The sequence below is a fragment of the Oncorhynchus mykiss genome, chromosome 15, assembly GCF_057628025.1.
Source record: "Oncorhynchus mykiss isolate SJ-2025 chromosome 15, ASM5762802v1, whole genome shotgun sequence".
NCBI classification, from domain to species: Eukaryota; Metazoa; Chordata; class Actinopteri; order Salmoniformes; family Salmonidae; genus Oncorhynchus; species Oncorhynchus mykiss.
Window position 1 is genome coordinate 44,961,192 of NC_143036.1, and position 27,206 is coordinate 44,988,397.

Here is a 27,206-nt window from a genome sequence, read left to right on the forward strand (position 1 = left end):
ATGCCAAATGTAGACTTAATAACATAGAAATTTAGATTTTATAAAAGTAGCCTTTTGTACTTCTCACCTTCGCTGTCTGAAAAATGGCGGAAAAGGAAGTTGAAATGGAATGCTGGGAAATTTACGTAGTCGACAGAAACGCATAACCAAAACATTTATTTTTATTTAACTATTCAGTTGTCATTGTATTGCATTCTCTTACGTTTCACACAACATAATAATCGAAGTAGATAAGAATTTGTCATTTTTTAAAAACAATAATCAAATGTTGTGCGTTACCAGGGTGACCGGGGTAAACTACCAAGTGTGCTGCTAGGCTAGCTAAACTATGCTCGAGTTAAACTACTGGCCTTTTATTGTCCATAAATACAGCTAGTAAACTTCAACACGTTCCGTGAAGACACGTAAGAAATATACCTAGCTACGAATCTGTTGATTGTGTTATTGAGCATTTTGCCCAGGATATTTTCTAACACAAAAATGTCACAGTTAGAAAACGGTAGCGTTAGTAGCTAGCTAGCTAGATAGATAGGTGATATTGTAAATTGCTTGGCTAATTTCGCTCGAATTCAGTGCTCACAGACCACCAGGATGCCGGTTCCTTTGTCTGGGGTAGAGCTGCTCGGACTGTGTACAGTGCTCCAGGACTGTGCTGCACAGCTGTCAGTGCTGGGTCACATCATGCCCGACACCCACAGAGGTCGTCCAGAAGCTGATAAGGTATTATCTGATTATCCTCAGTTATACACGGAGCTAATGTCAGTTGGCTTTTTCAAGCGATGATGCGTCTTTAGCTAATTAATGGTATGGTTCTAATGCTATGCTTGCTATCTAAGCTGTAATTGTATCCTATTCAGCCCGTATTCATCTGTTTTTCTGGAAGTTTGTGTCAGCTGACATTGGACAGGTCCTTGAACAGCAGAAAGGGGCAGAGCAGAACCTGAAAGCAGCCCGTCAGTTTGAGAGAGAGTCTGGGAGACTGTCAGATGCCACCCGCGAGCTGCACAGATCCCAGAAGGAACTGAACCGCACACTAGAGGAGAATCCACTGTCCCCTGACAACCTGGCCAAGGTGCAGAGAGACCGGTGGGTTCCAGATAGCTCTTGTTCGGGGCTTGAGTGCACATTCCTACTTGGACCAGAGCTAGGTTCCAGACAATTTAATAAAATAGAAGCCCCCAACTCAACTGTGCTTCAAACAGAGATTAATTATGCACACGAGACAACTTTTCATTGGGATCTTTTTCAGGTCAACCACTGAATTAAACACATTGTTTACAATTGTCAAACATTTACAAGGTGCAGAGCAGACTATTAACTGTGAATCCAAAAAGTACCCTGTATGCCATCTACCTCATACATAATGATCTCTCTCTCTCTCTCTCTCATATACAGTCAGTTTGTGGCTCACGTGATTGCTGATGTGTTGGCAGAGCTGCAAGAGAGAGGGACCTTTCACAGCTTGCTTTTCGCTGTGGGAGAAGAGAAAAGAAGGAAGGCCAACCTCCTGGACATAATAATCAGGTCAGGTTATGGTCAATATGAACATGTAGGCTAATAATTCATTGTCTGTGCAGGCAATAGTGAAATTATTTCAAAACCCACACAAAGAGGAGGCTGCTGAGGGGAGGATGGCTTGTAATAATATCTGGAATGTTGTAAATGGAACGGTATCAAACACATGGATGTGTATGATAACGTTCCAGCCATTTCTATGAGCCTGTTTTATTTTGATTGAAAACAGAGCTATAATTTGTCTTTGCTTATTATAGGAATTGCATACAGTGCCTGCCTTAATTCTATCTAAAGAGGGATTACATTTTATGTTTTTTCTGATAGATCGACACAACCTACTCCACATTTTCAAAGTGAAAGAAAGTTATAGAACATTTTCCCCCAAAACAAACAAACTGAAATATCATACTTGGATAAGTCTCTACCCCCCAAGTAAATTTTTTATTTGACCTTTATTTAACCAGGTAAGCCAGTTGACAAGTTCTCATTTACAACTGCAACCTGGCCAAGATAATGCAAAGCAGTTCGACACATACAACACAGAGCTACAAACAAACGCAGTCAATAACACAATACAAAAATCTATGTACAGTGTGTGAAAATGTAGAAGAGTAGGGAGGTAAGGCAATAAATAGGCCATAGAAGCAAAATAATTACAATTTAGCATTAACACTGAAGTGATAGATGTGCAGATGATGATGTGCAAGTAGAGATACTGGGGTGCAAAAGAGCAAGACGGTAAGTCATAATATGGGGATCAGGTAGTTGGGTGTGCTATTTACAGATTGGCTGTGTACAGGTACAGTGAGCTGCTCTGACATCCAGCTTCAGTGATTTTTGCAATTCGTTCCAGTCACTGGCAGCAGAGAACTGGAAGGAAAGGCAGCCAAATGAGGTGTTGGCTTTGAGGAGGACCAGTGAAATATTCCTGCTGGAGCGTGTGCTACAGGTGGGTGTTGCTATGGTGACCAGTGAGCTGAGATAAGGCGGGGCTTTACCTAGCAAATACTTACAGATGACCTGGAACCAGTGGGTTTGGCGACGAATATGTAGTGAGGGCCAGCCAACGAGGGCATAGCAAACAGGTCGCAGTGGTTGGTAGTATATGGGGCTTTGGTGACAAAACGGATGGCACTGTGATAGGCTACATCCAGTTTGCTGAGTAGAGTGTTTGTAAATGACATTGCCGAAGTCGAGGATTGGTAGGATAGTTAGTTTTACTAGGGTATGTTTGGCAGCATAAGTGAAGGAGGCTTTGTTGTGAAATAGGAAGACGATTGGAGATGCTTAATGTGAGTCTGGAAGGAGAGTTTACAGTCTAACCAGACACCTAGGTATTTGTAGTCCACATATTCTAGGTCAGAACCGTCCAGAGTAGTGATGCTAGTCGGGCGGGAGGGTGCGTGCAGAAATCGGTTCAAGAGCATGCACTTAGTTTTACTAGCATTTAAAAGCAGTTGGAGGCCAAGGAAGGAGTGTTGTATGGCGTTGAAGCTCGTTTGGAGGTTTGTTAGCACAATGTCCAAAGAAGGGCCAGATGTATACAATGGTGTCATCTGCGTAGAGGTGGATCAGAGAATCACCAGCAGCAAGAGCGACGTCATTGATATATAAAGAGAAAAGAGTCGGCCCGAGAATTGAACCCTGTGGCACCCCCATAGAGATTGCCAGAGGTCTGGACAACAGGCCCTCTCCAATTTGACACACAGAACTCTATCAGAGAAGTAGTTGGTGAACCAGGCGAGGCAGTCATTTGAGAAGCCAAGGCTATTGAGTCTGCCGATAAGAATGCGGTGATTGACAGAGTCGAAAGCCTTGGCCAGGTTGCTGCATGGCGGCTACAAAAGGCGACACTACAGGTGACATTTTTACCCGGACTCGAGTATTAGCGACGGAAAAAGCCTCCAAGAAGAAGCTAGCTTCAGAAAAAACTAGCGCCAAGAGCAAGAGAAGCCGCTCCCCCACGAGGCACAACGAATGCCAACCTCGCACTCTGTCGAAGACATCCTTTCTGAGTTGAGATCCCAACGTACAGAACTAAACACTAAATTAGATGCCATTAATTCTCAGCTCAGTGCGATAGGGGGCAAGGTGACAATCCTGGAAAACGCTTTGCCTGACATCAACAACAAGATAACCATAAACGCGGGGCGCCTGGACGAGGCAGAGGGGCGAATCCTATCCATGGAAAACTTATTGACAGATGCCATGGAAACAATAGCATATGCTAAAAAGAAAATCGAGCATCTGGAAGAGAAAACAGAGGACCTGGAAAACAGGGGGCGAAGGAATAATTGTGTTCTATTCAATCTGGGCGAAAAAGAAGAGGGAAACATGCCACTGATCCGCTACCTGCAAGACAAACTTCCCGAGTGGCTCCACCTGCCCACCGACAGGCCCATAGAACTCGAGAGAGCTCACCGAGCACTGAGGCCCCCACCAGCAGCCAGACAACCAGCGCGCCCAATCACCATACGTTTCCTGAGATTCACCGACAAGGAACGAGTCCTACAGGCGGCGAAAAACAACACCATCACAGTGGGAAACGCCAAACTCGCTTTACACCAGGACCTGTCAGCTGGAATACGCCGAAAGCGCCGAGAATTTGACGAAGTGAAGAAATACTCCATTGACCGAGGCATCTTCAGGGGATTCAAATACCCAAACGAGCTCAGGATTCTTCACCAAGGAGCCTTGCGACACTTCAAAACTCCCGAAGAGGCAAAACGTTTTTTGAAAGACAATCCTGGCCAATGAGAAACAGACAAATGACTAAATGCGATTAATGCCATTACTAAAGGAGGTAAGACGACATATAGCCGATATCCAGAGATCCACCCCCTAAATGTCATTATAGCCGTCCAATTTATACTTATTGTCCTTTAACTGAGAGGGATGGGCTGTATAGCCTAACCTAGGCCTACTAATGTTTCAGCCTACTTTTATTTCCCTGTTTTTTTGTTGTTGCTATTATTACCTGGGGTTCCCTATGTCCCTTGGGGGAGGCATATGTAGGCTGGGCTATTGATTTTATTTTTCTCCCCTCTTTTACTGGGGTCTGGACGAGGGCAACTGTGTTATTTACTCAATGCGGGGTGGAGAGGATGAGGCATTTCTTTGGTGGGGAGAAGGAGACGTTGTGCGTTGCTAACTGTTCCCGGTTTTTGTTTTATTCGGAACACAGAATTGAGACTGAGCGGGGGGGTAATAGATCCAACGGGATGTGTCGAGTTGTTTGGGAACTCGGCTGGGGTGTTCAGAGATTATTATTTTATGTACACCATTTATTTTCCTTTTATGTGAACGCAGCTGTAATTACTATCCACTTTTACCCAGGGATGACTTGCACTAAAGTTCGATTACTGCTCGATGACGATGACTAGTACCTTAAATCTATTGACATGGAACTGCCATGGTCTAGGGCATGCAATAAAACTAAAAAAGATACTATGTGCTCTAAAAAAGGAAAAAGCAGACATCGCGCTATTACAAGAGACACACCTCTGTGATGCTGAACATGCCAAACTCCGCAGAGCTTGGGTGGGACAGGTGTATTTCTCATCTTTCAAATCAAACAGTAGAGGCACAGCCATACTTATCCATAAAAATGTTCCATTCATAATTGACAAAAACATATCTGATCCGGAGGGGAGATTTATTTTGATAACTGGGTCACTATATGGTCAACCAATTACTACATTAAACATATACGCCCCTAACACAGATACTCCTGCCTTCATGTCAAAAATTATAACCCTGTTCAATGAGCATTGTCTCCTTTGGCGTGGTGGCCGGAGATTTTAATTGTACCCTTAACCCAACCCTAGACAAATCATCTCAAGTCCCCACCACAAATCCTAGATCTGCAAAGATGTTGAACTCTCTTACTAAAGAGATGGGATTGATAGATATCTGGAGAGAGAATAATAGCTCATCTATGGACTATACATACTACTCTAATGTCCATAACACCTACTCCCGTATAGATTACATTTTTATCCCAAAGAGTTTCATAAATTCAGCCACATGTACAATCGGACCCATAGCACTTTCAGATCACGCCTTTGTCCACCTCTGCTTTGACCTCTGCAAAAACATCCCGAGGTCAAAGAGCTGGAAATTCAACACCTCCATGCTATCAAATGACGAGTTCCATACATTGGTAACTACATGGATAGACAACTACACACAAGACAATAAAGACTCTCCTGTTTCTCCGGCCACAATGTGGGACGCTGCTAAAGCCACACTAAGAGGTCATCTAATTGCATATGCTTCCTCTAAGAAAAAAGCAAGGGAAGCACACAGGCTAGAACTTGAGAGGGAGCTGGAATGCTGTGAAAAAAATACATAAACAATCCCTAGACAGCACCTCCTGGAGTCATCTTAAAGCAGCCAAAGCCAAACTGAATTTGGACTACACTCGGGAGATAAAAAAAAAACTTTTCTTTACTAAACAGAAATGCCATGAGTATAGCAATAGGCCCAGTAGATTGCTTGCTTACCAATTAAAAAAGGAGCAGTCAGAGCGTACAATCATGGCTATCCGAACAGCAGAGGACGAGGTCACATATGACCCAAAAAAGATCAATTTAACTTTTCATGATTTTTACTGCTAACTATATACCTCTGAGAGAAAACACACAGAGGCAGAACTCCACTCTTTCCTAGAGGGAATCTCGCTACCTAAACTATCAGAGACCGACCAGGAAGATCTCAACTCCCCCTTCACTCCTGAGGAGATTCTGGAGGCAATTACCTCCATGCCACCTAATAAGTCCCCAGGCCCAGATGGATTCCCCAGAGAGTTCTACAAAGCTTTTTGGCCCCAGCTCAGCCCTATCTTCATGCCAGTGCTGGAGGATTTTTGCAAAAATTGAGTTCTCCCAGACTCAATGCACACAGCTCGCATTACAGTGTTGCTAAAAAAGGACAAGGACCCCCTATCCTGCTCGTCCTTCCGGCCCATAAGCTTGTTGGATTTCGACGATAAAATAATTACCAAATTGCTCGCCAAAAGACTAAACACTCTTCTTCCCAAAATAATAAAAGCGGACCAAACTGGATTTATTAGAGACAGATACACTTCTGATAACATTCGCCGTCTTTTTGATATTATTGATCAAGTAAACGCACAAAAGACCCCTGTCCTGCTGGCTTCACTGGATGCTGAGAAGGCGTTTGACAGGATGGAGTGGAGCTTTCTGTTTTCAGTCCTAGAAAAGTTCAATATGGGCCCAAATTTTATTAAATGGATCAAATCACTATACTCTCATCCAAATGCCATGGTGACTACTAATGGACTGAACTCTGACAGATTCCCTCTGGAACGGGGCACAAGACAAGGGTGCTCGCTGTCTCCCCTGCTCTACTTGTTGGGGGCGGAGCCTCTGGCAGAGCTGATAAGGAGCAATCCAAGTATTATGGGTGTTTCTGCAGGTGGCCTGCAGCACAAGATTTCGCTTTACGCGGATGATATCTTGCTCTACATATCCAACCCTGAGAAATCACTCCCTCTCATTTTAGACACAATTGCTCAGTATGGCAAGTTTTCAGGTTACAAGATCAATTTTAACAAATCCACTGTCTGCCCTCTCAATATTACACTCACCAGCTCTATGAAGACACTTTGTCCTTTCCAATGGAAAACACACGGGTTTCAATACCTCGGGATCTTCATAACACCAGATCTGAATAGCCTTTTTAAGGAAAATTATCTTCCACTCCTGGATCGAATCAAGAACGATCTCCAAACCTGGATCTCCCTCCCAATTAGCTTAGTAGGAAGAATTAATGTAATCCGTATGAACGTCCTCCCTAGACTAAACTACTTATTTCAGATGCTCCCATGCTATCTCCCAGTTTCCTTCTTCAAAACAACTAACCAAAGCGTCACCAAATTTATATGGGGCAATAAAAAACCTAGGATCAAGTTTTCCACTTTATCAAAACCTGAATCTAAAGGTGGTCTTGCCCTTCCCTCCCTTCAACTGTACTACTGGTCTGCCCAAATCCGCAACATGCTAACATGGATCACAAACAGACAAGAGTCAACGTGGATTCAGATAGAAGCCCAATCCTGTGGTTCATTGCCCTTAAGCTCAATTATATTCATTAATAACTTTAGTGAAGTGGGCAACATAGCCAAAACCTTTGCGATTTACAGCACCCTACTAGCGTGGAGGGACTGTAAGAAATACCTGGGCATTTCCTCCCAAATATGTTCTCACTCGCCTATAGTAGGCAACCCAGACTTGCCAAAAGCCCTGAGGGATGCCAACTTTAATCTTTGGCATACTCTAGGAATCAGGACCTTTTCAGACCTATTTCATCAGAAAACCACTACACTGAAATCCTTTCAAGAGCTCTGCAGTGAATTCGATGTGCCAAGATCCCATTTCTTTAAATATCTTCAAATTAGACATGTAATTTCCTCATTTACCTCCAAGAGGAGGTTTAGAACTCAGTTGAATGAAGTTGAAACCCTTCTTGTCACAGCACAATCCATTAAAGGCAAAATATCTTACATCTATAGACTCCTTTCTGAGAAAGGAAGCTCCTCCTTTACTCCTTTGAAAATAATCTGGGAAAAGGACCTTGGTCTGACTATCAGTGATGAGTTATGGGCGGAGGTTTGCGACAGGGTATACTGCTCCTCTACCAGTGTAAAAATGAAAGAATCTAATTACAAATTTTTGTACAAATTTTATTATACTCCTTTGAGACTCCATAGAATGAAAACAGATATGTCTCCTAACTGTAAAAGATGTACCTCTGAAAGCGGAACCTATATGCATGTATTTTGGAGCTGTAGGGAGATTGCCAGATTCTGGCAATCTGTACATACTGCTGCACAGAAAATACTAGATGTACAGTTTGATATGACCCCATGTATCTATCTTCTTAATGCCCAGCAGGACTTTGTTCTTGATCCTGACAGAGAAAATTTGCTTATGACTATTACATACTTTGCTAAGAAATGTATTCTTCTATTGTGGGCCTCTAATACCCCTCCTACATTTAAAATGTGGATTGACCAGATTGTTGACCTTCTTTCCTCTTGAAAAGCTCACTTATGACCTCCACAAGAGACAGCCCAAGTTTGATAGACTCTGGTCTCCACTATTCAACTATATTTCAAATTGGACAGAGTGAACGGGGTGACTAGGGAAATGCGCAGATACATGTTGTGTAAGGTACTGTAAAACCTAAAAACGAATTATTGGCCCGTCGTCTCAGCGAATGCTTGAAATAGCTGATAAGAACCTTGATAGTGCTGCTGCAAGTGTTATGTTTTTTTTAGTTTTTTAGTTTTTTTGTGTGTTTTTATTTTAATTTCGTTTTTGAGTACGTGTGCGTAGGTGTGTGTGTGTATGTATATGTGCGTATGTATGTACGTACGTATGTATGTATATATATATATATATATGTACCAAGGAAAATATATAGATTAAGAAAAATAAATGCTTTTATTTGACTTTATCATTCATTTTAATTGTATTTTTATTTTTTCAAAAGTATTATTATTATTTTTTATTTTTTATGTTTTTAAAGCCTGTCACATCTGTGAATGTGGAATGCGTTTTGTTGGTTGATTGAAAAACAAGAAAACTTAATAAAACTTTAAATTTAAAAAAAATAAAAAATACTTGGTGGATGCACCTTTGGCAGACATTACAGCTGTGGATTCTACCAACTTTGCACAACTCTTAGGGAAAAATATATCCATTGTTTTTGTCAAAATTGCAAAAGTTCATTACATTTGGTTGGGGATCATTGACGGAAAGCGATATTTAAACCTTGTCTCTGATTTTTTTTTGTAGATTTAAGTCAGGACTGAGACTTGACCACTCAGGAACACTCAACACCTCTTGGAAAGCCCTTCTGGTGTCTTTTGCATAAAAATGTGTGTAGTTGTTCACAGAAGACTGAGGTGGGATTCTCTTTAACTGGGCTTTTCGTCTTTCAAATTGATTTTGATCTTAAACTCCTCAGTTCCTGCCGGTGACAAGCATACCTATAACATGATCCAAATACTTGAAAATACAAAGAGATCAACAACATTGCATTCACTCGATATTACTGGCCTGTATGACAAAGTGAAAAGAAAGAAGCCGGTGTTAAAAAAATAAAATCCACTAGATGGGAACGGAGGTAAGATGCAGACTCTACACAGCGGTGCAGATTGCCTCAAGATAAAATCTTAATATTCAATATCTGCAAGACTAAATATTAGAACTTTACATACTCGTGGGTAATAACCTTCCATCTGGACGACACAAAACAAATCATCAGGCTTAAGAAATGTATTCGACAAATATTACAACAACAAGCAACACCAAACATGAGAGTAAACAAGGAGAACCAATCTCCAAAGGAAAATGAGACTCCGACGGACACAGACGTTTTATGCTTTTCACCACCGGGAATGGTAAGGGTGGAAACCAATCTGTTGAAATCGATCGATGACAAACTGCATACTTGAATTAGTTAGGAAAGATATAAAGGAGTTGAAGGCGAGCCTCGAGATGAGTGACGAAAAAGCTGCAACATTGGAGAAAGATACAAACAAGCTAAAAGGGACAGTCAATAAGATTGAAATGGACGTTAATGAACTTAAAGGAGAACATCTTTCTGAGAGAAGCCTTACTTGACATACAGAATAGATCTATGAGAGAAAATATGGTACCTTACTGCTATCCAAGAAAAAAGGAGAAGTTCCTGAAAATGTGGTGAAGGAATTCCTTCTTACAGCTCTTCAGAACCCATGCGAAGCTGTCGACAAAATCTAACTTGAACGTGTACACTGTTTTAGACAGAGAGGACCGAGATCTGAGTGCCCAATCTTTGCCAAATTTGCTTTCTTTAAAGATAAAATAATGGTTAAAAGCCTGGGTAAAAGACTCGCTGACACGAAAATAGGCATGAATGATCAGTTCCGAAGGAAATTGCAGAACGGCGCAAAGTTATGTACCCAATATTCAATGAGAAGATATTAAAAAGGGAAAAGTGTAGCTCTCATAGTCGATAAACTGTATATTAACCAAATATTCCGAGACACAAAGACTACACTCTCTCATGGCTATTCTAAATATTACAAAGTTCCTATAGAGGTGTCAAATTAATGGAAGACCCAACACTAGCCATGGTTGGGATTGTAATAAACAAATATCTAGAAAAGCGATGAAATACAACAATTTAAATAAACTACACTATACCATTCTAGGTAGGGAATGTTGGAAAATAATTACTGTTAGACTTTCCATTTATAGTATTATGAATTGATAAGACAGCATTAGAAGAAAAGATAATTAACTAAATTATACATCTTCAAATACAAGGAACTGGAACACAAAATTACTGAATAAACATGGAAGAGATAAAACACAGAGGACATAGAAGACACAGTATGTGAGTATGTGCAGCAGTATTGTGATGGAAGGTGGGGTGAGTGTTTTTGTGTTTGGAAAAGTGTGGAGTTGCGTGAGTGAAAAGGGATAGTGGTTGCAAATCCCAGAGCCCATGTGTGTTTGTGAGCAGGGGTTATGAGAGCTATCACTTGTGTGCAGATGTGGGATATACATTTTAAAATATATTGTAAATGTAGTTGATTTATTTATTGGCCTATCATGATGGAACGGTCCCCAACCCTATACCTGTGAGATCCATACGCTAAGGAGAAGTCCTTATCTGTTTTATGGGCCTACTGTAAGTAGCCTATACGCAGCCAAATCAGAATGATGAATGTGTCAGACCTAAAGCAGTACCGTCCCCTCAAGATTCTGATCCTGCCTGGCAGGGTTGGTCCTACAAAGCCAAATCCCCCTGATGGGAGAGCATAATATACAAGGAAATTCTCAAAGCTGCTAATGAGAACCTTGAAGACCTTGCTGGTGGGGATTCCAGTGGGGTGTCCCCACCCAGGCAGTGGCAGTTCTGGCAACACTAGCTGCAGTAACCAATGGGGAGGGGTCACACTCGGACATTCAGAGAGGGGGCATATTATTGTGGCCCTGGTGGCACAAAATCAAAGGTCTGACAACACAGAGATGCTTGGGAGTATGGTCACAACAGGGGACCGTTGGGGTGTAGCTGAGCGCCATCAGCTAGGACGTGACAATGGTTAATCAAATCTCCCCATTATTGTTACATTTTGCATGCCTTCTCAAACAGCTTCAACTATATCAAGTCCTTTCTTGAGTTGGGCTCAGGGATGGAACAACCGGGGAACAATTGGAAATTTACTTAGTAGCAATGCAAATATAATGGTATAGCTATATGGACACTCAATCACTATGGTAATTTTAAATGGTAAGTTTACAAACATATATTATTATAAATATATTTGAAACTTGTATCTCAGTATGGTAAATGGTGAAATAAGTATAGCCAGTTATAATTAATGGCTTAGCAGATAATTAGAAAAGACGATCAGTATTTACCTGGCTAAAAGAGAAGAAATATAATATCTATTGTTTACAGGAAACTCATTCAACTATTTTAGATGAAGTTGTGTGGAAAAAGGACTAGGGGGGCGAAATATATTTCTCCTATGGGCAAAGAAACTCAAAAGGGGTAATGATATTAATGAACAGTAATTTTGATCCGAATGTGCCAACTGTCCACAAACAGATCCTCAAGGTAGATGGGTGAATGTAAATGATATTGGACCATAAACAGATATGTCTCTTTAACCTTTACGGACCAAATTATGATGATCTACTCTTCTTTGACAATATATATAATAATTTTATCAACCATACAAGCAATACAAGAATGTATTATCATGCTGGGAGATTATATTACGGTTTTAAATACTGCTATGGACCGTAAAGGAAATCACACTACAAACTATCCCCTTCAGACACTTAAGGAAATCCCGAATGTCATGGATATATTGGAACTAGTGGATATATGGAGGCTTAAATATCCTGACCTAGTGAGATATACATGGCAGTGGCTCAATCAACCTAGTCGTCTGGACTACTTTCTCTCTGGCACCAAAAGTTAGTGTTGATAAGGGACATTGCAGTAGTAGCATCAAATAATTGGCATATATATTACTCTTACAGAATTTCCACGTGGGCGAGGATATTGAAAATGTAGTTAAAGCCTAATGGATGACAACCTGTTTTTAACTAGGACAGAAGAATTTATAACTGACTATTTCCGACAAAACATAGGTATTCGAGGTCGACGGATTATGATTTTTCAACGCTGATAACGATTATTGGAGGACCGATTGAAAATCGGCCAATTTTTATATATACAGTGCCTTGCGAAAGTATTCGGCCCCCTTGAACTTTGCGACCTTTTGCCACATTTCAGGCTTCAAACATAAAGATATAAAAATGTATTTTTTTGTGAAGAATCAACAACAAGTGGGACACAAACATGAAGTGGAACGACATTTATTGGATATTTCAAACTTTTTTAACAAATCAAAAACTGAAAAATTGGGCGTGCAAAATTATTCAGCCCCCTTAAGTTAATACTTTGTAGCGCCACCTTTTGCTGCGATTACAGCTGTAAGTCGCTTGGGGTATGTCTCTATCAGTTTTGCACATCGAGAGACTGACATTTTTTCCCATTCCTCCTTGCAAAACAGCTCGAGCTCAGTGAGGTTGGATGGAGAGCATTTGTGAACAGCAGTTTTCAGTTCTTTCCACAGATTCTCGATTGGATTAAGGTCTGGACTTTGACTTGGCCATTCTAACACCTTGATATGTTTATTTTTGAACCATTCCATTGTAGATTTTGCTTTATGTTTTGGATCATTGTCTTGTTGGAAGACAAATCTCCGTCCCAGTCTCAGGTCTTTTGCAGACTCCATCAGGTTTTCTTCCAGAATAGTCCTGTATTTGGCTCCATCCATCTTCCCATCAATTTTAACCATCTTCCCTGTCCCTGCTGAAGAAAAGCAGGCCCAAACCATGATGCTGCCACCACCATGTTTGACAGTGGGGATGGTGTGTTCAGTGTGATGAGCTGTGTTGCTTTTACGCCAAACATAACGTTTTACATTGTTGCCGAAAAGTTCAATTTTGGTTTCATCTGACCAGAGCACCTTCTTCCACATGTTTGGTGTGTCTCCCAGGTGGCTTGTGGCAAACTTTAAACAACACTTTTTATGGATATCTTTAAGAAATGGCTTTCTTCTTGCCACTCTTCCATAAAAGCCAGATTTGTACAATATATGACTGATTGTTGTCCTATGGACAGAGTCTCCCACCTCAGCTGTAGATCTCTGCAGTTCATCCAGAGTGATCATGGGCCTCTTGGCTGCATCTCTGATCAGTCTTCTCCTTGTATGAGCTGAAAGTTTAGAGGGACGGCCAGGTCTTGGTAGATTTGCAGTGGTCTGATACTCCTTCCATTTCAATATTATCGCTTGCACAGTGCTCCTTGGGATGTTTAAAGCTTGGGAAATCTTTTTGTATCCAAATCCGGCTTTAAACTTCTTCACAACAGTATCTCGGACCTGCCTGGTGTGTTCCTTGTTCTTCATGATGCTCTCTGCGCTTTTAACGGACCTCTGAGACTATCACAGTGCAGGTGCATTTATACGGAGACTTGATTACACACAGGTGGATTGTATTTATCATCATTAGTCATTTAGGTCAACATTGGATCATTCAGAGATCCTCACTGAACTTCTGGAGAGAGTTTGCTGCACTGAAAGTAAAAGGGCTGAATAATTTTGCACGCCCAATTTTTCCGTTTTTGATTTGTTAAAAAAGTTTGAAATATCCAATAAATGTCGTTCCACTTCATGATTGTGTTCCACTTGTTGATTCTTCACAAAAAAATACAGTTTTATCTTTATGTTTGAAGCCTGAAATGTGGCAAAAGTTCGCAAAGTTCAAGGGGGCCGAATACTTTCGCAAGGCACTGTATGTATGTAATAATGACAGTTACAACAATACTAAATTAACACTTATTTTAACTGAATATAATACGTAACTAAAATCTATGTAGTCTCAAATAAATAATGAAACATGCTCAATTTGGTTTAAATAATGCAAAAACACTGTTGGAGAAAAAAGTAAAAGTGCAATATGTGCCATGTTCCTTGCTCAGAACATATGAAAGCTGGTGGTTCAGTATTCCCAGTTAAGAAGTTTTAGGTTGTAGTTATTATAGGAATTATGACACGGACTATTTCTCTCTATACCATTTGTATTTAATATACCTTTGGCTATTGGGTGTTCTTATAGGCACTTTAGTATTGCCAGCCTAATCTCAGGAGTTGATAGGCTTGAAGTCAAACAGCGATTTGAATCAAGCATTGCTAAGAGCTGCTGGCAAATGCAGTAAAGTTTGAATGAATGCTTACAAACCCTCTGCTGCCTACCACCGCTCAGTCAGACTGCTCCATCAAATCATAGACTTAATTATAACATAATAACACACAGAAATACGAGCCTTAGGTATTTAATATGGTCAAATCCGAAAACAATTATTTCGAAAGCAAAACGTTTATTCTTTCAGTGAAATACGGAACCGTTCTGTATTTTATCGAACCGGTGGCATCCATAAGTCTAAATATTGCTTTTAAATTGCACAACCTTCAGTGTTATGTCATCATTATGTAAAATTCAGGCAAATTAGTTCGCACCGAGCCAGGCGGCCCAAACTGTTTCCTATACCCTGACAATGCGTGCAATAAACGCAAGAGAAGTGACAATTTCCCTAGTTAATATTGCCTGCTAACATTGAATTTATTTTAAACTAAATATGCAGGTTTAAAAAAATATATACTTGTGTATTGATTTTAAGAAAGGCATTGATGTTGATAGTAAGGTACATTCGTGCAACGATTGCGAATGCGCTTTTGTTATATCATCCCGTTTGGTGAAGTCGGCTGTGATTTGATGATAAATTAACAGGCACCGCATTGATTATAGGACAAGCTGGTTAACCTAGTAATATCATCAACCATGTGTAGTTAAGTGATTATGTGAAGATTGATTGTTTTTTTTATAAGATAAGTTTAATGCCAGCAGCATACCACCCTGCATACCACTGCTGGTTTGCTTCTGAAGCTAAGCAGGACTGGTCCTGATCAGTCCCTGGATGGGAGACCAGATGCTGCTGGAAGTGGTGTTGGAGGGCCAGTAGGAGGCACTCTTTCCTCTGGTCTAAAATAAAGACATATCCCACTGCCCTGTGTAGGGTGCTGTCTTTCGGATGGGACGTTAAACAGGTGTCCTGACTCTGAGGTCATTAAAGATCCCATGCACTTATTGTAAGAGTAGGGGTGTTAACCCCGGTGTCCTGGCTAAATTCCCAATCTGGCCCTCGAACCATCACGATCCCCAGTTTACAGTTGGCTCATCCCCCTCTCTCCTGTAACATGTAATTATTCCAAAAAAATATGAGGGATTGGAAATGATGCAGAGAATTACATTGAATCTATCCACAATATTAAAGCTGATCTACCAACTAAAAAAAAAAAATGCTGCACGGCCAATGCAGATTGACAATGTACTGCCTTTAACCCTTCTGTCTTGTGATACGTGTTATGTTCGTCACTGTTTTTACAATCGGGTAGGACACATTTTGAATAAAGTTGTTCCATATGCTAGCTAGTTTGCAACATTGCAGAAAATGTAAGAAAAGATGGAGAAATGGAATTCTGTTTTGCCAGAAGTGTGCTCTAAACACAAAATCGAGTCGATGAAGTCATTACAACACCTCTGCTTTAACACACCATTGCTGTAAGGTACTTAATTAAAAATACTTTAAAGTACTACTTAAGTCATTTTTGGAGGGTATCTGTACTCAACTTTACTATTTATATTTTTGACAACTTACTTTTACTTAACTTTATTCCTAAAGAAAATATTGTACTTTTTACTCCATACATTTGCCCTGGCAACCCAAAGTACTCGTTACATTTTGAACGCTTAGCAGGACAGGGAAATTGTGAAATTCTGAGTGTTAGTGTGCCCCTGGCTATCCGTACATTTTAAAACCCCAAAAAATTGCCATCTGCTTTGCTTAATAATGGGAATTATAAATGATTTATACTTTTACTTTTGATACAAAAGTAAATTTTAGCATTTGATACTTAAGTACATTTAAAACCAAGTACTTTTAGACTTTTACTTAAGTAGTATTTTACTGGCTGACTCGCATTTACTTATTTGGGTACTTTTTCCACCACTAACACACTAACTTACTAAAGAAAATAGATATTTTGGCTTGTCTCCCTACAGGATTTGGTTAAAGTTTAGTGCATCAAGTGTGGCAAACAGTCGGCGATGTATTGAAAATGAAAGTGGAGAAATCGATGGTAATAGTCGTTTATAATTGGATTTTATTAACTGAGGATCAGATTCGTGTTCTGAACTCTCAAGGAATCGCTACCGCATACGCTGATCAAAGTGAGATGGAGGACAAGAAAATTGCAAAGGGTGAATACACGATTGTTTTCGGGACTGCTGAAACTTTTGTTGGCTCAGAGAAATGACGATGCCTACTTTAAACGTCATTGTTCCGCGAGTGACTCATTTGAATGGCTGTCGATGAGGTCGACAACGTGGTACAATGGTCAGGTACACTATATATACAAAGGTATGTGGACACCCCTTCAAATTAGTGTATTCAGCTATTTCAGCCACACCATGTGTTTAAAATCGAGTACACAGCCAGGCAATATCCATAGCCAAACATTAGCAGTAGAATGGTCTTACTAAAAAGCGCAGTGAATTTCAACGAGGCACCGTCATAGGATGCAACCTTTCCAACAAGTCAGTTCGTCAAATTTCTACCCTGCTAGAGCTGCCACGGTCAACTAAGTGCTGTTATTGTTTAGTGGAAACGTCTAGGAGCAACAACAGCTCAGCCGCAAAGTGGTAGGCCACACAAGCTCACAGAATGGGACAGCCGAGTGCTGAAGCGCATAAAAATTGTCTGTCCTCCGTTGTAACACTCAGTACAGAGTTCCAAACTACCTCTGGAAGCAACGTCAGCACAAGAACTGTTTATCGGGAGCTTCATGAATTGGGTTTCCGTGGCCGACCAGCTGCACACAAGCGTCGGCTGGAATGGGGTAAAGCTTGCTGCCATTGGACTCTGGAGTCATGAATCACACTTCACCATCTGCAGTCTGACGGACAAATTTGGGTTTGGTGGATGCCAGGAGAATGCGCTACCTGCCCGAATGCATTGTGCCAACTTTAAAGTTTGATGAAGAGGAATAATTGTCGGAGGCCGCTTTTCATGGTTCAGGCTATTCTAAACGATTCTGTGCTTACAACTGTGTAAATTAGATTCCTGTATTTAATTTGAAATACATTTGCCAACATTTCTAGAAAAAAAAATGGTTTTCATTGTCATTATAGGGTATTGTGTGTACATCGTGAGAATTTTTATTTATTTAATATTTTGAATTCAGGTAGTAACACAAAAAAGAAAATATTCAGACCCCTTGACTTTTCCCACATTTTGTTACGTTCAACTTATTCTAATTTTAAAAAATCCTCAATCTACACGCAATACCCCATACCCCATAATGACGTGAACAATTTTTGTATTTTGTTTAGCTTTTTTTAAACATACCTTATTTACATAAGTATTCAGACCCTTTGACATGAGACTCGAAATTGAGCTCAGGTACAGTGGGGGGAAAAATAATTTAGTCAGCCACCAATTGTGCAAGTTCTCCCACTTAAAAAGATGAGAGGCCTGTAATTTTCATCATAGGTACACTTCAACTATGACAGACAAAATGAGAATTTTTTTTTCCAGAAAATCATTGTAGGATTTTTAATGAATTTATTTGCAAATTATGGTGGAAAATAAGTATTTGGTCAATAACAAAAGCTTATCTCAATACTTTGTTATATACCCTTTGTTGGCAATGACAGAGGTCAAACGTTTTCTGTAAGTCTTCACACACTGTTGCTGGTATTTTGGCCCATTCCTCCATGCAGATCTCCTCTAGAGCAGTGATGTTTTGGGGCTGTTGCTGGGCAACACGGACTTTCAACTCCCTCCAAAGATTTTCTATGGGGTTGAGATCTGGAGACTGGCTAGGCCACTCCAGGACCTTGAAATGCTTCTTACGAAGCCACTCCTTCGTTGCCCAGGCGGTGTGTTTGGGATCATTGCCATGCTGAAAGACCCAGCCACGTTTCATCTTCTATGCCCTTGCTGATGGAAGGAGGTTTTCACTCAAAATCTCACAATACATGGCCTCATTCATTCTTTCCTTTACACGGATCAGTCGTCCTGGTCCCTTTGCAGACAAACAGCCCCAAAGCATGATGTTTCCACCCCCTTGCTTCACAGTAGGTATGGTGTTCTTTGGATGCAACTCAGCATTCTTTGTCCTCCAAACACGACGAGTCGAGTTTTTACCAAAAAGTTATATTTTGGTTTCATCTGACCATATGACATTCTCCCAATCTTCTTCTGGATCATCCAAATGCTCTCTAGCAAACTTCAGACGGGCCTGGACATGTACTGGCTTAAGCAGGGGGACATGTCTGGCACTGCAGGATTTGAGTCCCTGGCGGCGTAGTGTGTTACTGATGGTAGGCTTTGTTACTTTGGTCCCAGCTCTCTGCAGGTCATTCACTAGGTCCCCCCGTGTGGTTCTGGGATTTTTGCTCACCGTTCTTGTGATAATTTTGACCCCATGGGGTGAGATCTTGCGTGGAGCCCCAGATCGAGGGAGATTATCAGTGGTCTTGTATGTCTTCCATTTCCTAATAATTGCTCCCACAGTTGATATCTTCAAACCAAGCTGCTTACCTATTGCAGATTCAGTCTTCCCAGCCTGGTGCAGGTCTACAATTTTGTTTCTGGTGTCCTTTGACAGCTATTTGGTCTTGGCCATAGTGGAGTTTGGAGTGTGACTGTTTGAGGTTGTGGACAGGTGTCTTTTCAAAGTTCAAACAGGTGCCATTAGTACAGGTAACGAGTGGAGGACAGAGGAGCCTCTTAAAGAAGAAGTTACAGGTAGAGCCAGAAATCTTGCTTGTTTGTAGGTGACCAAATACTTATTTTCCACCATAATTTGCAAATAAATTAATTCAAAATCCTACAATGTGATTTTCTGGATTTTTTTCCCTCATTTTGTCTGTCATAGTTGAAGTGTACCGATGATGAAAATTACAGGCCTCTCATCTTTTTAAGTGGGAGAACTTGCACAATTGGTGGCTGACTAAATACTTTTTTGCCCCACTGTAAAAAAATCCTGTTATCATTGATCATCCTTGAGATGTTTCTACAACTTCATTGGAGTCCACCTGTGACGGAAGCCACTCCTCCGTAAAAGGCACATCACAGCCCGTTTGCCAAAAGTTACCTAAAGGACTGAGCATGAGAAACAAGATTCTCTGCTCTGATGAAACCAAATTGAATTCTTTGGCCTGAATGCCAAGTGTCACGTCTGGAAGAAACCTGGCACCAACCCTACAGTGAAGCATGGTGGTGGCAGCGTCATGCTGTGGGGATGTATTTCAGAGGCAGGGACAGGAAGACTAGTCAGGATTGAGGGAAAGATGAGCAGAGCAAAGTACAGAGAGATCCTTGATGAAAACCAGCTCCAGAGGGCTCAGGACCCTAGACTTGGGCCAAGGTTCACCTTCCAACAGGACAACGACTAAGCAGACAGCCACGACAATGCAGGATTGGCTTTGGGACAAGTCCTTGAGTGGCCCAGCTGGAGCCTGGACTTTAACCCGATCGAACATCTCTGGAAAGACCTGAAAAATAGCTGAGCAGCGACACTCCCCATCCAACCTGACAGAGCAGATCTGCAGATAATGGGAGAAACTCCCCAAATACAAATGTGCCAAGCTTGTAGCGTCATACCCAAGAATACTCAAGGCTATAATCGCAGCCAAAGGCACTTCAACAAAGTATTGAGTCAAAAGTTTGGACACACCTACTCATTCAAGGGTTTTTCTTTATTTTTGTTATTTTCTACATTGTAGAATAATAGTGAATATATCAAAACTATGAAATAATGCATATGGAATCATGTAGTAACCACGGGGTTGAGATTGGGTGATTGTGGAGGCCAGGTCATCTGATGCAGCATTTCATTACACTCTTTCTTGGTCAAATAGCCCATACCCAGCCTGGAAGTGTGTCGGGTCATTGTCCTGTTGAAAAACAAATGATAGTGGGACTAAGCGCAAACCAGATGGGATGGGGTTTCGCTGCAGAATGCTGTGATAGCCATGCTGGTTAAGTGTGCCTTGAATTCTAAATAAATCACTGACAGTGTCACCAGCAAAGCACCCCAACACCATCACACCTCCTCCTCCATGCTTCACGGTGGGAACCACACATGTGGAGGTCATCCGTTCACCTACTCTGCATCTCACAAAGACACGGCGGTTGTAACCAAAAATCTCAAATTTGGACTCAGACCAAAAGGACAGATTTCCACCGGTCTAATGTCCATTGCTCGTGTTTCTTGGCCCAAGCAAGTCTCTTCTTCTTATTGGTGTTCATTAGTAGTGGTTTCTTTTCAGCAATTCGACCATGAAGACCTGATTCACACAGTCTCCTCTGAACAGTTGATGTTGAGATGTGTCTGTTACTTGAACACTGAAGCATTTATTTGGGCTGCAATTTCTGAGGCTGGTAACTCTAATGAACTTATCCTCTGAAGCAGAGGTAACTCTGGGTCTTCCTTTCCTGTGGCGGTCCTCATGAGAGACAGTTTCATAGCGCGTGATGGTTTTTGCGACTGCTCGAAGAAACTTTCAATGTTCTTAAAAATGTCCACATTGACTGACCTTCATGTCTTAAAGTAATGTTGGACTGTCGTTTCTCTTTGCTTATTTGAGCTGTTCTTGCTATAATATGGACTTGGTCTTTTACCAAATAGGGCTATCATCTGTATACCACCCCTGCCTTGAAACAACAACTGATTGGCTCAAATGCAATAAGGAAAGAAATTCAACAAATTAACTTTTAACAAGGCACGCCTGTTAGTTGAAATACATTCCAGATGACTACCGCATGAAGCTGGTTGAGAGAATGCCAAGAGTCGACTCACACTTACACATTGGGCCTGATTGCTGTCTGTGTGTATTGCAGGGAGGAGGGCGGCCGGCGGAAGACCAAAGCTCTTCAGAGACAGCTGCTTGACATCCGCAAGGAAAAAACTCTGGAGCTGCAGGTACCATAACTGAGGAAAACAACGGGGAGACACTCCTTCACGTCGCCAATATGATTTTCAATCTAGTAATGGGCAAGGTTAGAATTAGGCTACACATTCACTGACTCTTGGTGGTGCTCCAAGCTCTTCGAGGGTGTCAGACGTCAATGTCTTTGAAAATCGGGGTGCCTCCCTGTTTTTCATTCTCAGGTAAATACATTAGACAGTACTGGCAACTTATGTAATACTTTGCGCAAACTGTCTTAATGTTGTCCCTTTAGCGACGCGAGGAGATGACTGCCCACCTGAAAGACCAACTACAGGAGATGAAGGCTAAGACTGGCCTGGAGAGGAAGTATGTGAAGAGCAGCGCGGAGCTGCTGGTGTACCAGGGACAGAAGATCAACACACACTCTGAGAAGCAGCTGGAGGATGAGATCAGGGTGTGTGTCTTTGTGGCCCTGTCTAGAATCATCCCCTAAAGCTGTGTTTACACAGGCAGCCCAAATCTGATCTTTCGCCCAATTAGTGGAAAACATCTGATCTGATTGGTCAAAAGACAAATTAGTGGTAAAAAGATCAGAATTGGGCTGCCTGTGTAAACACAGTCTAAGTGCCTCATGCATTGGCGGGCGGATTGGCCATCTGGCAATTCTGGCATTTGCCAGATGGGCTGGACCATTTTTGTTGTTGGGTAGGATTGATTGAAATTCACACACACACAAATATATTTTTTTATATAAAGACATGGCGGGCGGCCCATGGGCCTGTTAAGATTTGTTGTAAAGAGTTTCATGGGCCTGTTAAGATTTGTTGTACAGAGTTTTGCACAGTTTCTATGTTCTACTAATCTATAATGAGCCTGGCTGATCAGTGGGCAACGGCCATCTAGTTAATGTGTATTGAGTTTCCACTTCCTCTGATGTTGAACCTCAAGTTAATTAGCCTATGATATTACTTAGTGCACATATGTATTTAAATGTCATGTCAGCACTGCTCCCAGTGTCTAATTAGGGTGTGTAGGGTCACGGTGTATGTGTGTGTGGGGGGTGAGTTGGCGGCGCACAGAGTGATGTGGGCTCGTGTGGATGAAATGCCAGGGCTGAATTCTTGTTCCAGTTCACCCATGTAGATCTCATAGAATTGGGTAGGTATTGCTTTTTGCTAATACCTACACATTTCTTCTGGCTATCCCATCCTTTCAGATCTACACAAGTGGCTAGGGGCCTGGGGCTGTTTCTGGACAGAGCCTTTGGTGTGACTTGGCTACAGACTTTGTAGCAACTGTTAGGTTTGGCTGTACAGAGATGGTCCCCACTACATGTACATCTGTGTAATCATTGTTCCTCTGTCCTCAGCTACAGCAGGAGAGGTTGGAGGAGGAGAGGAGAGTTCATATGGAGATGGAGACTTTCCTCAAGGAACATCAGACAGTATGTGTGCAGTGGTGGTTGGAAAATGACATGACTCGTGTATAGGAGCATAATTTAACTTTTGTGTGATATTTACAGTACCGGTCAAAAGTTTTAAAAACCTACTCATTCCAGGGTTTTTCTTTATTTTTACTAATGATCTACATTGTAGAATAATAGTGAACACATCAAAACAATGAAATAACACATATGGAATCATGTTGTAACCAAAAAAAGTGTTAAACAAAAAAAATATTTTTTTTTATATTTGAGATTCTTCAAAGTAGCCACCCTTTGCCTTGTTGACAGCTTTGCACACTCTTGGCATTCTCTCAACCAGCTTCACCTGCAATGCTTTTCCAACAGTCTTGAGAAAGTTCCCACATATGCTGAGCACTTGTTGGCTGCTTTTCCTTCACTCTGCGGTCCGACTCATACCAAACCATCTCAATTGGGTTGAGGATGGGTGATTGTGGAGGCCAGGTCATCTGATGCAGCACTCCATCACTCTCCTTATTGGTCAAATAACCCTTACACAGCCTTACACAGTATGTTGGGTCATTGTCCTGTTGAAAAACTGATAGTCCCACTTAGCCCAAGTGCTGTGGTAACCATGCTGGTTAAGTGTGTCTTGAAAAGCACCCCCACACCATAACATGTCCTCCTCCATGCTTTAGGGTGGGAAATACACATACGGAGATCATCTGTTCACCCACACCGCGTCTCACAAAGACACAGCGGATGGAACCAAAAATCTCCAGACCAAAGGACACATTTCCACCGGTCTAATATCCATTGATCGTGTTTCTTGGTCCAAGCAAGTCTCTTCTTCTTATTGGTGTGGTTTCAGCAATTTGACCACAGCAATTTGACCATGAAGGCCTCAAATCTAAAATACATTGATTTGTTTAACACTTGTAGAAAATAGTAAAAAATAAAAAACTCAAATGAGTAGGTGTCCAAACTTTTGACTGGTACTGTATGTAAATTCAGTCTTAAAGTAATGGACTGTCATTTCTCTTTGCTTACTTGAGCTGTTCTCACAACACAACTGATTGGCTCAAACGCATTAAGAATGAAAGAAATTCCACAAATGAACTTTTAAGGCACACACGTTAATTGAAATGCATTCCAGGTGACTACCTCATGAAGCTAGTTGAGAGAATGCCAAGAGTGTGCAAAGCACTCAAGGCAAAGGGTGGCCATTTTCAAGTATAAAATATCGATTTTTTTAACAATACATGATTCCATAGTTTTGATGTCTTCACTATTATTCTACAATGTAGATAATAGTAAAAATAAAGAAAAACCCTTGGATGAGTAGGTGTTGTAAAACTTTTGACTGGTAGTGTGTATTGGGTGTAGTAGGATGACTTGGTACGTTCTTTGAGCTGCCATCTAAAACATCTAATGCTGTTATTTTATTGCAATAGTAGAATCCCAAATCAATCCCTAGTCCCCATTCAGGGTTCGGCAACCTTTACGACAGCAATAGCAATTTTTTTAAATCACAAAACATTAGTTGGGGGAGCTGTACACGAAATCGATGAGCCCTTGTCTCTAGAGCAATAGTGGCCATAGCTGGGATTTAGCACCACGGATAGCTGCAGATCAAATCACTGCAAAATCTGACTTTCAGAACCACAAACAGGTTGTCTGTCAGGTGACGCTGCAACAATGTGTGTTTGTGTGCACCTCTCAGAGTCTGGGGGAGAAGCTGGAGGTGTGGATGGAGCGCTATGAGAGAGACATGGAGGATAAGCAGCAGGAGCTTAACAGCCTGAGGAACAACAAAGCTAACAATCTCTCCCAGCTCCAGGAGCTGGCCAAGAAGGTGAGGACATAGCCTGGGTTGATTTCATTCGGCACCAAACAGGGAAAAAACGGACTGAAACAGGGAGGGACCACCTGGACTTTTCTAAAAAAGAAACAGTAGTTTTCATTTTCCATTGCATAATGTTTTGCTTCGGTGTGCCCTAATGAATACAACCCATTTTTTTCTGTAGTATACAGGTTAGCGCTAGGTAATGAATAGGATAGTAGGCCTGATATACACTAAGTATACCAAATATTAGGAACACCGTCCTATTATTGAGTTGCACATCCCACTTGCAAATAAACTGTTATTACAAGTCCTCAGATCATTAAAGGGGCAATCTGCAGTTGCTACATACGTTTTTTTTTACTTTTAAATTAATTGTACACTACATAGCCAAAAGTATGTGGACACCCCTTCAAAGTAGTGGATTTTATAAGTAAACAAAGATTGAAAACGACAGGCTGTGGTCTATGGGAACAAATTAGTCATAGTGGGCAGAGCAAGCAAGGAGGGGACAGAGCCAAACACGAGCTAGTGAGATCCTATATTGGCGCGTTCTAGCATGCATCTGCATATTGCGCCTGTGCAATAACTCAATTCACCCTTGCACTCCTAAACAACGCAATTTAAAAAAAACTTTTACCCTTGCAAAGTCTACAAAGCATAGTCCACTCTGTTCATAACAGATTGTAGTTTTGGGAACAGAAAACTGTATTGAGATCAAATGTTTCATTGATGAGAAAATTTGCAGAATGTCAGCCAAAATCCACCTTCTCCCACTTCAGGCCAGTGGGCTTCCTCTCACTACCATATTTGGTAGTGAGTGGAAAAGCCAAGCAGATGCTTCACATTTGTCTTATTGTTCTGTGACACAGCCATGCAATCTTCATAGACAAACATTGGCAGTAGAATGGCCCTTACTGAAGAGTTCAGTGACTTTCAACGTGGAACCGTCATAGGATGCCACCTTTCCAACAAGTTAGTTTGTCAAATTTCTGCCCTGCTAGAGCTGCCCCGGTCAAATGCAGGTGCTGTTATTGAAGTGGAAACCTCTAGGAGCAACAACGGCTCAGCCGGGAAGTGGTAGGCTACACAAGCTCACAAAATGGGACCGCCAAGTGCTGAAGCGCGTAAAAAAATGTCTGTCCTCGGTTGCAACACTCACTACCGAGTTCCAAACTGCCTCTGGAAGCAACGTCAGCACAAGAACTGTTCGTCAGGAGCTCCATGTAATGAGTTTCCATACATAGCTTTTAAAAAAAAACTAAAATAGACTGCAAATTGTCGCTTTTAGAAAGTATACCTGTATGGAACAGAAATTATACTCTGCATATTGACTCCGTCTTTGTACTTTCTTCTGTTCCAGTATAGAGACAGTGAGCAGGTGGTCATCGAGGACAGGATGGAGAAAGAGGCCCTACGCAGGAAGCTGGAGAAGGAACACATGGAGCGAGACGCAGCCACCAAGGTAATCATTAAACACTCTTTAATAAATCACCTCCACCTGCCCAGCAAGGAAACCAATCACATCCAGTGGCAGTGCAGTGTTTAATGCCATGCATCTTGTTCACAACTGTACTACCCTGTTCATTACACTAAATCATTTTGTTGTTCCCTGTGTCACTTGCAGATCCAGTCGTGGTGGAGGGGAACGTTAGTGCGACGCGGCCTGGGACCCTATAAGAAAGGCAAGAAGCCCAAGGAGGGCAAGAAGGGAAAGAAGAAAAAGTGAGGTGTCCCTTCAAGAGCTCCAAAAAGTCTCAATACAGACATGTTACTTTTCATCAATGTTCAATTCCTGATTACAGACAATCTAAGTCGACACTTGGCCTGTAGGCAAATATATATTCAATGAGAAAAGCTTTTTTCCCCTCTTTAACAGAGTAAAGTTGGCATGGTCATTTTGAATACTACTACCACCATTGCAAGGTTCTTACTTATATGCAGTCTAACACAAGGGCAAGAATGGTAATAAACAAGCGTACTCATGAGACTGATATGGGCCACTTTTATTAATGCCAAATATTCATTACAGAAAATAATAATTCAATTTTGTACATGTTTTCAGGGACAATTTCTCAGCAAACGGTGTAAAAATGTAAAGTTAAAAAGACCCATGTTGCGGTCATGAAAGAAGGTCCTCTCTTTATGTGGTACCTACTTGTAAACACATGGAATGTATCTATTTTACTGTACATATGTCACAGGGTCCAGACCCAGCAGTAGGGGCACATGATTCCTGCTAGAGAAAGCCCAAGTCAGTAAGGGTGAAAATATCAAAACAAAACATTTATAATATATTTAAAATCACCTTTAACTTCCCTTTGAGAAC

At 41.3% G+C, this 27,206-nt stretch overlaps 2 protein-coding genes across 5 annotated transcripts in view; one reads left to right on the forward strand and one right to left on the reverse strand.

Annotated features, from left to right (window-relative positions):
• LOC110490080 (large ribosomal subunit protein eL33) overlaps nucleotides 1-27,206 on the reverse strand; it is a 37,559-nt gene that overhangs the window by 4,388 nt on the left and 5,965 nt on the right. The window contains exon 1 of one of the 2 annotated variants that reach the window (XM_021563227.3): nucleotides 68-142. The exons of the other annotated variant lie outside the window; for it this stretch is intronic. The gene's annotated coding sequence lies outside the window, so the exon portion shown is untranslated. Of the gene's footprint in view, nucleotides 1-67; nucleotides 143-27,206 lie in introns of those variants that run through there. 2 annotated transcript variants of the gene reach the window in all.
• On the forward strand, nucleotides 72-26,876 carry drc9 (dynein regulatory complex subunit 9). Of its 3 annotated transcripts, XM_021563223.3 has the most exons (10): nucleotides 72-404; nucleotides 574-720; nucleotides 884-1,086; nucleotides 1,396-1,524; nucleotides 21,583-21,664; nucleotides 21,925-22,086; nucleotides 23,002-23,076; nucleotides 24,758-24,889; nucleotides 26,241-26,342; nucleotides 26,505-26,876. In XM_021563223.3, the coding sequence occupies exons 2-10, from the start codon at nucleotides 592-594 to the stop codon at nucleotides 26,604-26,606; spliced, it is 1,116 nt and encodes a 371-aa protein (XP_021418898.1). In that variant the 5' UTR covers nucleotides 72-404; nucleotides 574-591; the 3' UTR covers nucleotides 26,607-26,876. The 3 variants fall into 3 exon arrangements, with proteins under 3 accessions (XP_021418898.1, XP_090056288.1, XP_021418901.1); XM_090200162.1 differs by having other exon boundaries at nucleotides 79-720; XM_021563226.3 differs by lacking the exon at nucleotides 24,758-24,889 and having other exon boundaries at nucleotides 238-404.

Coding starts and splice junctions, on each gene's coding strand:
- drc9 (XM_021563223.3), top strand. CDS start 592: ATGCCGGTTCCTTTGTCTGGGGTAGAGCTGCTCGGACTGTGTACAGTG. Junction 21,665..21,924: donor AAAAAACTCTGGAGCTGCAG/GTACCATAACTG, acceptor TTGTCCCTTTAG/CGACGCGAGGAGATGACTGC. Junction 23,077..24,757: donor TCCTCAAGGAACATCAGACA/GTATGTGTGCAG, acceptor TGCACCTCTCAG/AGTCTGGGGGAGAAGCTGGA.